Source organism: Blennius ocellaris (genome assembly GCF_963422515.1).
Source record: "Blennius ocellaris genome assembly, chromosome: 17".
NCBI lineage: Eukaryota > Metazoa > Chordata > Actinopteri > Blenniiformes > Blenniidae > Blennius > Blennius ocellaris.
This window is the reverse complement of record NC_137666.1, coordinates 22,419,099-22,433,823: the sequence shown is the minus strand read 5'-3', so window position 1 is coordinate 22,433,823 and position 14,725 is coordinate 22,419,099. Positions and strand designations below refer to the sequence as shown.

Here is a 14,725-nt window from a genome sequence, read left to right as displayed (position 1 = left end):
GTTGGGTTTTCAGCTCCAGTGTGTTTCTCCGTGGTGTCGCACTGCGTCTGCAACTAAATGAAGCTCGACGTGCTCAGAAGCCTTCGTCATCAGTGTCGCCAGCTTCACATCAACTAAACACCCAAAAGGTTCAAGATGTTACAGCAAAGATGAGGAAAATATAGAAATAGAAATATACCAATGTCCAAATCTCCTTTGTCACCCAACTGAACCCGACTAACCATGTTCTGATCAGATAATGAGACCAACATGAGTTTCCTTGAAACATTTGTTCCAAGAACTATAATTCAATAATTCTAGTAATAAAATCCCAAAAGATGAACTTGCTTGTCCTTCAACAAAAGCGTTTGTCTGTTATTACAGTTGGGATGGTGAGTGAGTGGAAGAAAACAGAAACCAACAAACTGGATGAAAAAAGAAACTTCTTAATCACGTATCCGTGATGTTGATTCATTTCAAATGTTTCTGGAGCTTCTGGTCGATCAGCTCTCGTCACTTCAGGTCCTCTAAAACACTGTTTTTCCACCTCTTTGAGCCGAGACACACTTTTGTCTTTGGAAAACTCTGGAGGCACACCTCCACCTGAAAATGTTAAACTGTGTAGCCTCTATTAACAATATAAAGTCTTTCTCATCAAAGTTTCATCAGCAGGAATCCAGTAAACCCAGAAAGCAAGGACTTTTTTTAATAGTGACTCCGTCAGTGTGAAACCTGGACCTGATGGATGAAGAGCTGAGATCCTGGTTTTCAAAAACTTCTCCATCACTGTCACTGACACAGTACTTTGATACAAGATGGTAGCAGGAGGTGGAGATGAACCACACTGACGTCTGCCACTTTACATTTCACCGGCAAAGTTCTGTGCTGCCCTCTAGTGGTGAAGAGTATTTATACATGATTACTCTGCAACACACTGAGGCTGTGAGAGTGAATGTTTTTTAGAACAAAATGTGAAATGTGATCATTTCCCACGACTCAGCTGACGAGATGTGGAGGAAACACCAGAGGTTGAGAAACACTGTTCTAGGGGGCCGGGGGCCACAGTTTGGGAACCGCTGATTCGTCAATCCACTGATTCTCTGGACTTTTGCAGCACGAGCCTCATGAGCGTGTCACATTTACAACCTGCATTTCTCTCAGCAACATTAAACAACTTGCAGGTTGTGAAAGTTAATATTTTATTGTCACAGAGCAGAAGTGCTGACAGATTTCATGTTTCCTGATCTTGTCCAGCGAGAGGATGAACATGAGTCTGTGTGGAGTCACTGCAGGTGGACTGTCTCTGCTGCAGGTGGACTGTCTCTGCTGCAGGTGGACTGTCTCTGCTGCAGGTGGACTGTCTCTGCTGCAGGTGACCTGTCTCTGCTGCAGGTGGACTGTCTCTGCTGCAGGTGGACTGTCTCTGCTGCAGGTGAACTGTGTCTCTGCTGCAGGTGGACTGTCTCTGCTGCAGGTGAACTGTGTCTCTGCTGCAGGTGAACTGTCTCTGCTGCAGGTGGACTGTCTCTCTGCTGCAGGTGACCTGTCTCTGCTGCAGGTGAACTGTCTCTGCTGCAGGTGAACTGTGTCTCTGCTGCAGGTGAACTGTGTCTCTGCTGCAGGTGAACTGTCTCTGCTGCAGGTGGGCTGTCTCTGCTGCAGGTGGGCTGTCTCTGCTGCAGGTGGACTGTGTCTGCTGCAGGTGAACTGTGTCTCTGCTGCAGGTGGACTGTCTCTGCTGCAGGTGAACTGTGTCTCTGCTGCAGGTGAACTGTGTCTGCTGCAGGTGACCTGTGTCTCTGCTGCAGGTGGACTGTCTCTGCTGCAGGAGGGCTGTCTCTGCTGCAGGTGGACTGTCTCTGCTGCAGGTGAACTGTGTCTCTGCTGCAGGTGAACGGTGTCTCTGCTGCAGGTGAACTGTGTCTCTGCTGCAGGTGGACTGTCTCTGCTGCAGGTGAACGGTGTCTCTGCTGCAGGTGGACTGTCTCTGCTGCAGGTGGACTGTCTCTGCTGCAGGTGAACTGTGTCTCTGCTGCAGGTGAACTGTGTCTCTGCTGCAGGTGGTTCCTCCAGTGGCCAAGCTGGCCCGTCTGTCCTGCGTCTTCCTCTGCTCCAGCGACCTGTTCCTGGAGCCCCCGGTCCAGAGGCTGACCTGGGCTCTGTTCAGACTCATGACCAGGTCTGAGGAGTCACAACCAAATAGCCCCCGTTCTGCACTTTGCTCCAAATCTGAAAACTCAAAGGGAATGTTTGTTTATTTGTGCAGGGCGTCCCGGCTGGACTCTGTGGACCTGAACGCCCCCCCTCCAGGTCTGGCCTCCTTCCAGGACTTGTACTCGGCTCTGCTGACGCAGTACGAAGCGGTTTCTTTTGGGGATCGGCTGTTCGGCTGCTGGCTGCTGCTGCCGCTGCAGAGGAGGTACAGCGCCACCATGAGGCTGGCTGTGTTCGGAGAACATGTGGGGATGCTCCGGTCTTTAGGCGTCACCCCGGAGCAGGTAAAGCAACACTGGTACTGAAGAGGTCCACTCACTGGCCATAACATTATGACCACCTCTCTCTGGATCACTTAACATCGACCTGCAGCAGCAGCAAGTCTGCTGAAGAGACTGAAGGAAGGAAACAAACAAGCAGCTCATCCAATAGAAACAATGTGTGGACAGTTTAAGAAACCACTGGAGACGTAGTCTTGGGTTCTTGCATCAATCCGTCTGCAAGTATTAATCCAGACTTCTGCTTGTATTCGAGATTTAATGTTAACTTTTAATTAACTTTCTGATTCATGTTTATAATATTATACTGTTCTTATTGAAGCAATTTGTTTATTAGTCGGACTTTATGCATAATGATTATGTTGATGATCACTATTATTCATTTCCCCCATTATTTCACAATAAAGTCCCACAGACGTTAAAATCAGTTTGGGAGGGCCTGAGCACATTTTTAATCAGAGGACACATTAACCCTCAAAAACATGGATACAAGCGCCACTGTGAACTCAAACATACTGCAATGAAATACTGTACTACTACTATTATTATTATTATCATTATGTTGAATTGATCAATATTTCCTGATCAACATACGTAATATATAGACCACAGTTTTCAGTGTGTGAAGATTTGACTGCTGAGAGAAAGAGCCCTGTTATGATGACATGACTGTTCTGTAAGGACAAAACATGAACATCAGTTATACACTGGTATGAAAAAGTCTTTTCTCCCTTTCTGATTTCGTACTTTTTTGCGTGTTTATCAGACTTAAATGTTTCAGATCGTCAAACAAATTTCAACATTAGTCAAAGAGAACACAAGTAAACACAAACTGCAGTTTTTAAATGAAGGGTTTTATTAATGAAGACATAAGAAAGTGTTTGTCTCCAGCTCCTGTTAAAACACAACTGTGGTTGAGTTCAGTTTCTGAAGCCACAGGCCGGCCTGGTTACTGCACAGCTGTTCTCCATCTGGAAACCTCTCAAATAGGACCGACCTGACAAATAGGACCGACCAGAAGATCCTCAACAGCTCCAGACATCATGCCGAGATCCAAAGAACTTCAGGAACAAATGAGAAAAAACAGTAATTGAAGTCTATCAGTCTGGAAAAGGTTGTAAAGCCATTTGAAAAGCTTTGGGACTGCAGAGAACCGCAGTGAGAACCGTGAGCCACAACATTACCCCAGGAGCACCGGGACGTCTGTCCAAGAGGGGACAAAGACCAACATTACCCCAGGAGCACAGGGACGTCTGTCCAAGAGGGGACAAAGACCAACATTACCCCAGGAGCACAGGGACGACTGTCCAAGAGGGGACAAAGACCAGCATTACCCCAGGAGCACAGGGACGTCTGTCCAAGAGGGGACAAAGACCAACATTACCCCAGGAGCACAGGGACGACTGTCCAAGAGGGGACAAAGACCAACATTACCCCAGGAGCACAGGGACGACTGTCCAAGAGGGGACAAAGACCAACAATACCCCAGGAGCACAGGGACATCTGTCCAAGAGGGGACAAAGACCAACATTACCCCAGGAGCACAGGGACGACTGTCCAAGGGGGGACAGAAGACCCAGAAGTACATCTAAAGGCAGTACTAGCCTCAGTTCAGGTCAGAGTTCACGACTCGGCCAAAAGAAAGAGACATGGCAGAGTTCCAACACTAAAACCACTGCTCAGCAAAAAGAACATTAATGCTCGTCTCATTTTTGCCAGAAAACATCTTGATGATCCCGAGACCTTTGGGAAAATATTCTGTGGACTGACGAGACAAAAGTGGAACCTTTTGGAAGGTGTGTGTTCCGTAACATCTGGCATTTCAGAACAGGAACATCATGCCTACAGTCAAACATGGCGGTGGCAGTGTGATGTCTGGCTGCTCTGCTGCTTCAGGACCTGGAAGACTTGCCCTGATAAATGGAAGCATGAATTCTGCTGTCTACCAAAATATCCTGAAGGAGAAGGTCTGGCCATCGGTTCCTGACCTCAAGCTGAAGAGAAGTTGGGTTCTACAGCAGGACAATGATCCCAAGCACACCAGCAAGTCCACGTCTGAATGGCTGAAGAAAAACAAAATGAAGACTTTTGAGTGGCCTTGTCAACGTCCTAACCTCAATCCTACTGAGATGCTGTCACAGGACCTTAGAAAGGCGCTTCATGCTTCAAACACTGTTTTATTGCATCATCACATCCTGCAGGTTTCCCGCTGAACACCGCAGACCGTGAACACGATCAAAGATCAATCAGGAGAACGTCTCACAGGACTTTAAAGACGCTCTGATGAAGTCGTTCGGTCTCCATGGTTTAGTTCTCATCGTTCTCATCCAGTCACACTTGGTGGTCATAATGTCATGGCGGATGAAAGTCTAAGCGACCTCACAGTTTGTGTTTGTCTCCTGAAGCTGTCCGTCCCCCTGGAGCGCTTCACGTCCCCCCCGGAGGACTCGCTGCCTCTGCTGCGGCTCTACTTCCGCTCTCTGGTGACCGGCGCTCTGAGGCTCTGCTGGTGTCCCGTCTTATACGTCGTCGCCTTGTCGCACGTCAACGCCTTCGTCTTCTCTCAGGACGCCGCGGCACAGGTGCTCCATTCAACACTGCACACTCTCAAATAGGCTCTATAGAAACCAGCCCCTCACAGTTCTGGTGAGGCTTTGTGGTGTTTCACAAGCAGCCACAGGGAAACCTAAAGAACATCGTCACGTGATGATTTAAGAGGCAGCAGTCGCGCTGCGAGCAGGCGGCCATGACAGACGTGGCTTCACACAGATTTACTGCATCAAATACAGAAAGGAATCTTCCATTCTTTACCATATTGATCGACTTTCAGTGCTGTTGTGTCACTTGGATGTTTTTGTGGCTGAAGAGTGAAGTGTTTGAGGTCAACGTGTACGAAAATGAAACACCTTTGTAAAGTAAAAGCACGTTGAGTCACGTCATGGAGACGTTTTGTCAGAGCAACGGGTGAAGTTGTTTCATCAGCAGCCAGGCTTTGGTACTGAACCTTCCTTCTGTGATTCTGCAGGAGGTTGAAGCAGCTCGACACAGTATGTTGAGGAAGATCTACCACCTGACTGACCAGGTAATCTTCTTCTCTTTATACGCCGCTTGTTTCTCTGTCTGCCTGTCTTTCACTGATCACTCCATCTTCTCCTCTCTTTCTGAGGGAGTGAGATGAGTTTTCAAGACTCATCTGCTTCTTTCTGTTTTTCTTTCATCTTCCTCATTATCAATCCTTCCACACATTTCATTGGAGTTATTCCAAATGTCTCTTTATTTTTATTCCTCGTTTCCTGCTGTGACTCTGACGAATGGACCCGTTCCAGTGCTTCTTGCCACATCAACCCACAATAGTTGACATAAAAATGGAAAAGAACAAGTATTTATGCAAACCAGCGGGAAAACAGGACCTAAATTGATTAATGACTTTATACCTTCATGAAAAAAAAAACATAAATTGATGCAAAAATACCAACTACTATATAAACATTGAGGATCCAAAGAAACACACGTGACATCATAGTTTGGTATTTGTCTGAACATCAGTAGTCAAAGCTACTGAGAAAAGAACAAGGTTGTTAATATAAACAAGGCAAGTTTATTTAAATAGCACCACGTTACAACAAGGGAGACAAAAACAACCACCTCAGTTTTTTCTTTCCTTGAATTTGTAATGAATTAATCATTGATCTAATTTCAGCAGGTATGAGGAGCTGTGGTCATTTATTGGCACTGATCTATAGAAGTGTGTGTCGTCTGCATCAGTCTGATCAGATGCGTCGTGATGTTCAGGATGTGAGCCAGCGGCAGCATGGAGATGTTAAATAGAGGAGACCCAAGGATGGAGCCTTGAGGAACCCCACAAGTCATTTTCATCTGCTCAGATTCATAAGAGCCTGTTGGAACAGAATAGTTCCTGTGCAGCACCAGACATGTCCAAACATAACTTGTTTCTTAAACATGTGAATGGGTTTATGCATGTTAAAAACTTTTATACACTCAATGTATCAATATCAACACACTGAAGAACAGATGATGCACATCAGCATCCAGTTGTAATATAGATTAAGAATGTGACACAAAGTAGAACATTTTGTCAGAATTATTTCCAGGTTCACTGCGGAGGAGAAGAAGCAGCTGAATATTTCTACCCTCCAACCTTAAAATCAGTGTTGTGACTTCCAGGTAGCAAGGAGCTGCAGCACAGGGCAACGTGTCTCCAGCATATGAGCTCAAACTCCCCACAGCAACTCGGTGGAGGTTTTTTTTTAGAGATATAGTCTGGTTTAGAATTGTGGGCTTCAAATATGCCTAAAAGTAAGTAGCGAGCTTTCTGAGGAAGCTCCTTTGCTCACAGTGTGGTGGAGGAGCCTCGCCCTCATCCTGGAGGAACTGAGGGGTCCAGAAGAGACAACAGCCAGCAGTGGAAAGGAATCCAGGAAGAAATCAACAAAACCAACGTGAGAACAAGTTTGGCTGAAGAGCGAATCGACGCTTGCAGAAACCTGAGTACGAGCGGCAGAGGAGGACTGAGCTGCTGAGACCTCAGCGACACCTGACCGCAAAAATGGCTGACCGAGATAAGACGATGTTCAGGGAGCCAAAGAACTCCGACTCCAGAGTCGCTTTTGTGGAACACCTGTTATGTGAAAAGCTCGAGCTCCCGGCCACTCAGGGACCCTGTGTTGTACAGGGACCCCGTGTGGTACAGAGACCCCGTGTTGTACAGGGACCCCGTGTGGTACAGAGACCCCGTGTTGTATAGGGACCCCGTGTTGTACAGGGACCCTGTGTTGTACAAGGACCCCGTGTTGTACAGGGATCCCGTGTTGTACAGGGACCCCGTGTTGTACAGGGACCCTGGGTCTTGATGGTGAAGCTCCCTGAAGTCGCCTCGCCGCGGCCCATTGTGGTCAAAATGCCAAGTTCTAGCCTTAAAGGAAGAAATCCTGAGACTGGCCTGGTGAAAGAGGGGATTCCAACATCTCAGGAAAACGATGAACCTCGACTGCTGAGGATAAAACGATGAACCTCGACTGCTGAGGATAAAACGGCGCTGAAAGAGAGGACGGTCTGATTCCAGACTCTGTTCCCAGCTGAGGGTTCGGTACCAGGAGGGACCGGTGCTGAACGGGTCAGGGAGGAGGAGAACGCAGAATTGACCAGGAGAGGAACCCTGGTAGAACTCCTCAAGCAACCACAGTCAGTCCTGGAGCAGGGTCACCTGGAGCAGGGTCAGCATTGTGTGGCAGACCAGCAGAGGAACGGGGACCTGGAGAAGCGCCCCTACCAGCCTGGATTACCAGGACAAAGTCCAGGCATTCAGACCAGAGTAACTGAAAGGACTGGAGAAAGTAACTGTTGATGTTGGAGGATGAAGTGAACGACCTTAACTTGTGGAGTGTCTCACCGACAAGATGAGGAGGAGGTGATGTGGCGGGGAGAACATGTGCAGTGATAGACTGACGCCTCAACTCATGATTATTTTAATCATCGATTAATTGGTCCATTATTTTTTCAATTAATCGGAAAAAACATTTGATATGTGATGTTGCAGCAGTAATCTCAGCCGGGCGGCAGACCTTGTCCGTTGTTTACATCCTCCGCTTTGCACTGGTTGTTTTGTTTTGTCTCCCCACATCTGAGCGCTCCGGCAGCTAGCTAGTTAGCTCAAGTGCCGCGCTGCAACTTTCATGTTGTTTCTGAGAGCAAACGCCAGTCAAAGGTGACGTCTCCCTGCATCAGAGCGCTCTGGCAGCTAGCTGGTTAGCTTGAGTGCTGCGTCACAACTTTGACGTTTCTGAGACGTGAACGCCAGCCGAGTGACGCATTAATCGCACGACACAAGATAATTAGATTGGTTGCCAACACTTAATAGTGGAATTTAATGTATTCCTGTTCCAGCTCTCGTCCCTCACTTTCAACAGTTTGTCGTTTTCTTTTCTCTCCTGTCGCTCGTCTCCGTCGGTCTCCTTCTGCATTCTGCAGACGTGACGTCATGAAAAGAGGAAGTAGCTTGAACGAAGCATCGACTCAGAGAATTTTAGTAATCAAATTACTGTAATAACTGGAGGAATCATTTCAGCCTCACTGTAAAGATTTCTGTCCACGACACCAACACAGGTGATGATCCTCATTATACCTGAGACGGTCCATCTGTTCCTGAGCCATACGACCTCATGAGAAGTCGTACAGACGGAGACACGCTGGCCAATGAGGGCCCTCTCCCCCCTCCCTCCATCAGGACCCTCTCCCCTCAGGGCCCTCTCCCCCCACCCTCCATCAGAGCCCTCTCCCCTCAGGACCCTCTCCCCTCAGGGCCCTCTCCCCTCAGGACCCTCTCCCCTCAGAGCCCTCTCCCCTCAGGACCCTCTCCCCTCAGGGCCCTCTCCCCTCAGGACCCTCTCCCCTCAGGGCCCTCTCCCCTCAGGACCCTCTCCCCTCAGGGCCCTCTCCCCTCAGGGCCCTCTCCCCTTATGGCCCCCCTCTCCTCTCAGGACCCTCTCCCCTCAGGACCCTCTCCCCTCAGGGCCCTCTCCCCCCATGGCCCCCCTCTCCCCTCATGGCCCCCCTCTCCTCTCAGGGCCCTCTCCCCTCATGGCCCCCCTCTCCCCTCATGGCCCTCTCCTCTCATGGCCCCCCTCTCCCCTCATGGCCCCCCTCTCCCCTCATGACCCCCTCTCCTCTCATGGCCCCCCTCTCCCCTCATGGCCCCCCTCTCCCCTCATGGCCCCCCTCTCCTCTCATGGCCCTCTCCTCTCATGGCCCCCCTCTCCCCTCATGGCCCTCCTCTCCTCTCATGGCCCTCTCCTCTCATGGCCCCCCTCTCCCCTCATGGCCCCCCTCTCCCCTCATGACCCCCTCTCCTCTCATGGCCCCCCTCTCCCCTCATGGCCCCCCTCTCCTCTCATGGCCCTCTCCTCTCATGGCCCCCCTCTCCCCTCATGGCCCCCCTCTCCCCTCATGGCCCTCTCCTCTCATGGCCCCCCTCTCCCCTCATGACCCCCTCTCCTCTCATGGCTCCCCTCATGGCCCCCCTCTCCCCTCAGGCCCCCCCTCTCCCCTCAGAGCCCTCTCCCCTCAGCCCCCCCCCCCCCCCCCCCCGCCTCCATCAGGCCTTATTAAGGCTCATAATTAAAACCCCACAATTGGAAGTCATTTTTCCCTTTTTTCACCCCATTTTATTTCCCTGCCCTTTTGCCCCTTAAGAACATTTCCAGGCGGCGTCTGGCTCATGTTCATGTTGGGCCAGTTCCATGTTTTATTTGTTGTTGTTTACACCATGTTGTCAGCATCTGTGGATCAAAGCACCGTTGTGAGCTATAACAATATTAGAGCGGCGACGTGGAATGTAAATTGTATCAACACCCTGTTAAAAGGAGCAAAGTATTGGCAAAATTAAAGAGAGAAAAGAACCAAATAATATCTTGACAAGAAATACATTTAAGTCCATTTGAATACGAAAAGCTAAAAATGATGGGATACAAAAACCCATTTTACAACTCTTTGTAAGAGAAGCCACCAAAGAGGAGTTGCGATTATCATGCAATTAATTAATTGATTGATTATCGCGACAGGCCCACTAATGATTAACAATTAAACAATAATGAAGTAATGATAGAAATAATGTCTCTTTTGTATAGAAATGTAAACGCCAACAGTAAAACTGGATGGAAATGCAGTTTAGATGAATTCATTGATTTCATATAGAAGCAGCCTCATAAAGTTCTGAGATGAAATTCAGTGTTTAGCCTTTGTGTCACCTGAGGTCTTGACGGGACTAAAGGCTTTACATCGCTCCTTTGATTTAGGTTGTATATTTCAAGCTGATGAGATATTTCATGTTCACAACGTTGTCAGATCATTTGTTGTCATTAAAAACCCCACAGACGCACACATGTACAGACTTTTCCCTCAACCTATTGAAAACTGGTATTTGTGGTTATTTTCAGATGCGTCAGCTGCATGAGGCCTCTGAACCAAAGATTTAAAACCAGCTCCTGTGAACACTCCTCATACATAACGATTCTGTATTTTCACGTTGCTTTTCAGGTGCTGAGGAAACACTTGCTGTTCTTCCGTCTGCCACAACCCTCAGAGCTCGGCTTCGACCTGTACGTGGAGCTGCCGCCCGTCAGGACCGCGCTCTTGGAGAACGTCGTCCGGCTGAAGGACGGCGGCCACAACTGAGTCTGTGTTCCAAGAACATGGGAGGAGGAGCCGAGCTGAAACGCAGAGGACATGTAGAAAATAGCCAAAAAGAAGATTTCCTTTGTGATACCGAACGTGTCACTTCAGGGAGCCTCTTGGACCAAGAAACAACGTCCCCGTCTTCCTTCTTCATCGGCCTGTTTGTTGTGTTTTACACATTTTCTGTGGAAGTTTAGTTTCGACCAGACGTTAAAAACAAAACGCACAAACCTTCTCTCGTCTTTCTGCATGACTGGAGTCTCTGTGCTCCTCCACCTTTAGACGTGACGCTTCCTGGCGTCTTCACAAGTGCCTGACATGGGTTTTTCTGTGTGAATAAAATGTGACTGAATGATGGTGGAAGATTTAGTTTCCAAGCCCAACGTGGACACCAGAAACTGGATTATGAGTCTGTATGGAGCTTTAAGAGATTGTTGGTTTCACCTACTTCACAATGATAAAGGCAACTGAAATCACTTCATGCTAGAAAAAAATATGAATGTGAGAGAAATGAAAATGTCTTCCTCGCTGAGACACTGAAGCTAAAACCATCGTCCGTCAGTAACTTATCAGCCTGACTTTTAAAAACATAAAACACTTGAAATATTCTTCTGAATGCAGTAACTTGATGAGAAGACTTTTTTTCTACGATTAGCTGCGGAACTGGTGAGTATTTGGAAATGTGCTCATCCAGTCGTCTGCCTCCCTCACAAGGATTTCAAAGTTCCCAGCAGGTAGAAAGACTCTGAACTGCTCAGAAAACAAGTGAAGACGTGTACACTTCTTCCATTGTTGGCAGACATACTGATGATGGTGTTTTTAATCAGCTCGTTCTGTTTATGTCTCTCAACACAGCAGTGACCATCAGCTGAGGACAAACCTTCCACAGTCACATTTATAGATGTAGAATCCCAACAGAAGAGCTTCATTGTGTCTTTAAACACCAGATGCTAATGTTTCACCTCTGATGTCATAATTCTCCACACTGTCTTGTGTACCCGTTGAACTTTCACGTTTTCTCACAAAACGAAATACATTTGATTGGAATTTCATGTTGTTGACTAACACATGAAGTGGAGGGAAAATGATCCAGGGTTTTAAAAAAATGCTTTTACAAATAAGAAACGGTGGCAGTATTCCTCCCCCTTTACTCTGATCCTTCTGAATAAAATCCAGGTCAAGCCTTTGCCTTCAGACGACTCCTGATCAATAAATAGTCCGTGTTCAGTCTAATCTCTATAAATCCAGCTGTTCTGTGAAGACGTCAGACCTTCAGAGAACATTTACCATGCAGACTGAGGAACACGGCACCAAGCTGTGGAGAATGTCAAAGTAGGTTCAGTTATGAAGAGTGAATAGCACAACCAGACATCATCTGGAAATACACAGACAATCACAACTGCAAACCTCGGAAGACAAGACGGTACGCTGAGAACAGCAGTGATCAGAGAATGTCCACATCCACAATCTGTCCACAGGACAACCATCAGTCCAACGTCCACAAACCACACAGGAAGACAGTCCTTGTTGAGACAAAGCCAGAAGAAGACGGAGCTCTGGTCAGAGGAAACCGACTGTGAAACAAGGTGGAGGCAGCATCCCACTGTGAAACAAGGTGGAGGCAGCATCATGCTGTGAAACAAGGTGGAGGCAGCATCCCACTGTGAAACAAGGTGGAGGCAGCATCCCACTGTGAAACAAGGTGGAGGCAGCATCATGCTGTGAAACAAGGTGGAGGCAGCATCCCACTGTGAAACAAGGTGGAGGCAGCAACCTACTGTGAAACAAGGTGGAGGCAGCATCCCACTGTGAAACATGGTGGAGGCAGCATCCCACTGTGAAACAAGGTGGAGGCAGCATCATGCTGTGAAACATGGTGGAGGCAGCATCCCACTGTGAAACAAGGTGGAGGCAGCATCCCACTGTGAAACAAGGTGGAGGCAGCATCCCACTGTGAAACAAGGTGGAGGCAGCAACCTACTGTGAAACAAGGTGGAGGCAGCATCCCACTGTGAAACATGGTGGAGGCAGCATCATGCTGTGAAACATGGTGGAGGCAGCATCCCACTGTAAAACATGGTGGAGGCAGCATCCCACTGTGAAACAAGGTGGAGGCAGCATCCCACTGTGAAACAAGGTGGAGGCAGCAACCTACTGTGAAACAAGGTGGAGGCAGCATCCCACTGTGAAACATGGTGGAGGCAGCATCCCACTGTGAAACAAGGTGGAGGCAGCATCATGCTGTGAAACATGGTGGAGGCAGCATCCCACTGTGAAACAAGGTGGAGGCAGCATCCCACTGTGAAACAAGGTGGAGGCAGCATCCCACTGTGAAACAAGGTGGAGGCAGCAACCTACTGTGAAACAAGGTGGAGGCAGCATCCCACTGTGAAACATGGTGGAGGCAGCATCATGCTGTGAAACAAGGTGGAGGCAGCGTCCCACTGTGAAACAAGGTGGAGGCAGCATCCCACTGTGAAACAAGGTGGAGGCAGCATCCCACTGTGAAACAAGGTGGAGGCAGCATCCCACTGTGAAACAAGGTGGAGGCAGCATCTCACTGTGAAACAAGGTGGAGGCAGCATCCCACTGTGAAACAAGGTGGAGGCAGCATCCCACTGTGAAACAAGGTGGAGGCAGCATCCCACTGTGAAACAAGGTGGAGGCATGGTCATGGTCTCTGTTGTGGTTCCTCTGGTTCTCCAGCTTCGGGCAGACCTCTATGTTGTGGTTCCTCTGGTTCTCCAGCTTCGGGCAGACCTCTATGTTGTGGTTCCTCTGGTTCTCCAGCGTCGGGCAGACCTCTATGTTGTGGTTCCTCTGGTTCTCCAGCTTCGGGCAGACCTCTATGTTGTGGTTCCTCTGGTTCTCCAGCTTCGGGCAGACCTCTATGGTGTGGTTCCTCTGGTTCTCCAGCTTCGGGCAGACCTCTATGTTGTGGTTCCTCTGGTTCTCCAGCTTCAGGCAGACCTCTATGTTGTGGTTCCTCTGGTTCTCCAGCTTCAGGCAGACCTCCAGACACACAGGATGAGGTCACGTTGTTTGTTCTATCGGTGATGAGACATTCTGGCCCTGATGAGATTTCAGAAGAAATATGTTGTTCCATAATTAGCTGCTGAAAGACAAATCGCACCTCCTGTGGCTACTAATACACGTTCTACTCCGCATCTGTTCTGGATTTGTTTCATTCATGAGGAACTATGCAGAACTGTTCCTCCATAAAAGCAGGAATCTGCACACAGCCACACTGAACCTTTTCATTAAATGGACCATGAACACCATTGAAAAGTCAGTTGTTTGTGGAAAAACGGCACCTGGTTGCTCATAAAACAAACAACGTGTTATATTTATTCATTAAGAATTGTTTTTCCTCGACATGCAAGTGTTTGTGAGCTTTTTGTTGCAGCACATACCAAAGCTTCATTTTTAATGGTGCGTGGTGGAGAACGCCAGCTGGCTTATCGTCTTACACTTACCTTGGATGATTTACTGGAGTTTCCTGGAACATGGAGTCTCGTTGAAAGACACAAAGCTTTGGTGTGAAAACAGAACTGGAACCTATAGAAGCTGAAGCTTAAAGGAGGTGTCGTGTTTTGAGGGATTTGCTTCCTGGTTGTGAGAGTACATTAGATAATTGATGTCTCTGTAAATATGAAATAACACCCAGCAGTTAGTGGTTTTATCTTAACATCATAACTGGGAATAGAAATATAAAGCATTAGCCGGCCAAGCCTAACAAAATCCACCGAGTGTCACGTCACTAATTACATCTTATTTATTTAACAAAGTCTTCTCTTGTTGCCTGCAGAGTCCCAACAACTCAACACTCAGGAGATCCCGGCTCCAGGCCAAGGGAAAGTCTGGGACCCGTCCTTGTTTGCACTGAAGACCACCACCAGCTCCGGCCTGAACTCCACACGAACCAGTGTTTTCTCACGCTTGTTTTCCTGCAGGTTCAACAAATGTGAGGAAACACGTCAGGTAATTAGTAGCCTTAGAGTCCAGCCACATTAAACTGTTCCTGTTGGCTTCCTGGGTCAAAACAAGACTTTATTCAGTAACAA

The 14,725-nt window shown here is 48.1% G+C and overlaps 1 protein-coding gene across 1 annotated transcript in view; it reads left to right on the top strand.

The window, feature by feature from the left end:
• rpap1 (RNA polymerase II associated protein 1) overlaps positions 1–11,655 on the top strand; it is a gene marked incomplete at its 5' end in the record, with an annotated part of 41,420 nt that extends 29,765 nt beyond the window's left edge. Inside the window, 5 exon segments of the mRNA XM_080513094.1 lie at positions 2,040–2,158; positions 2,246–2,477; positions 4,877–5,053; positions 5,497–5,553; positions 10,524–11,655. Of these exon segments, the coding sequence (XP_080369220.1) occupies positions 2,040–2,158; positions 2,246–2,477; positions 4,877–5,053; positions 5,497–5,553; positions 10,524–10,661 (723 nt within the window). The 3' untranslated portion in view covers positions 10,662–11,655.
• Positions 11,656–14,725: the final 3,070 nt, after the last annotated feature.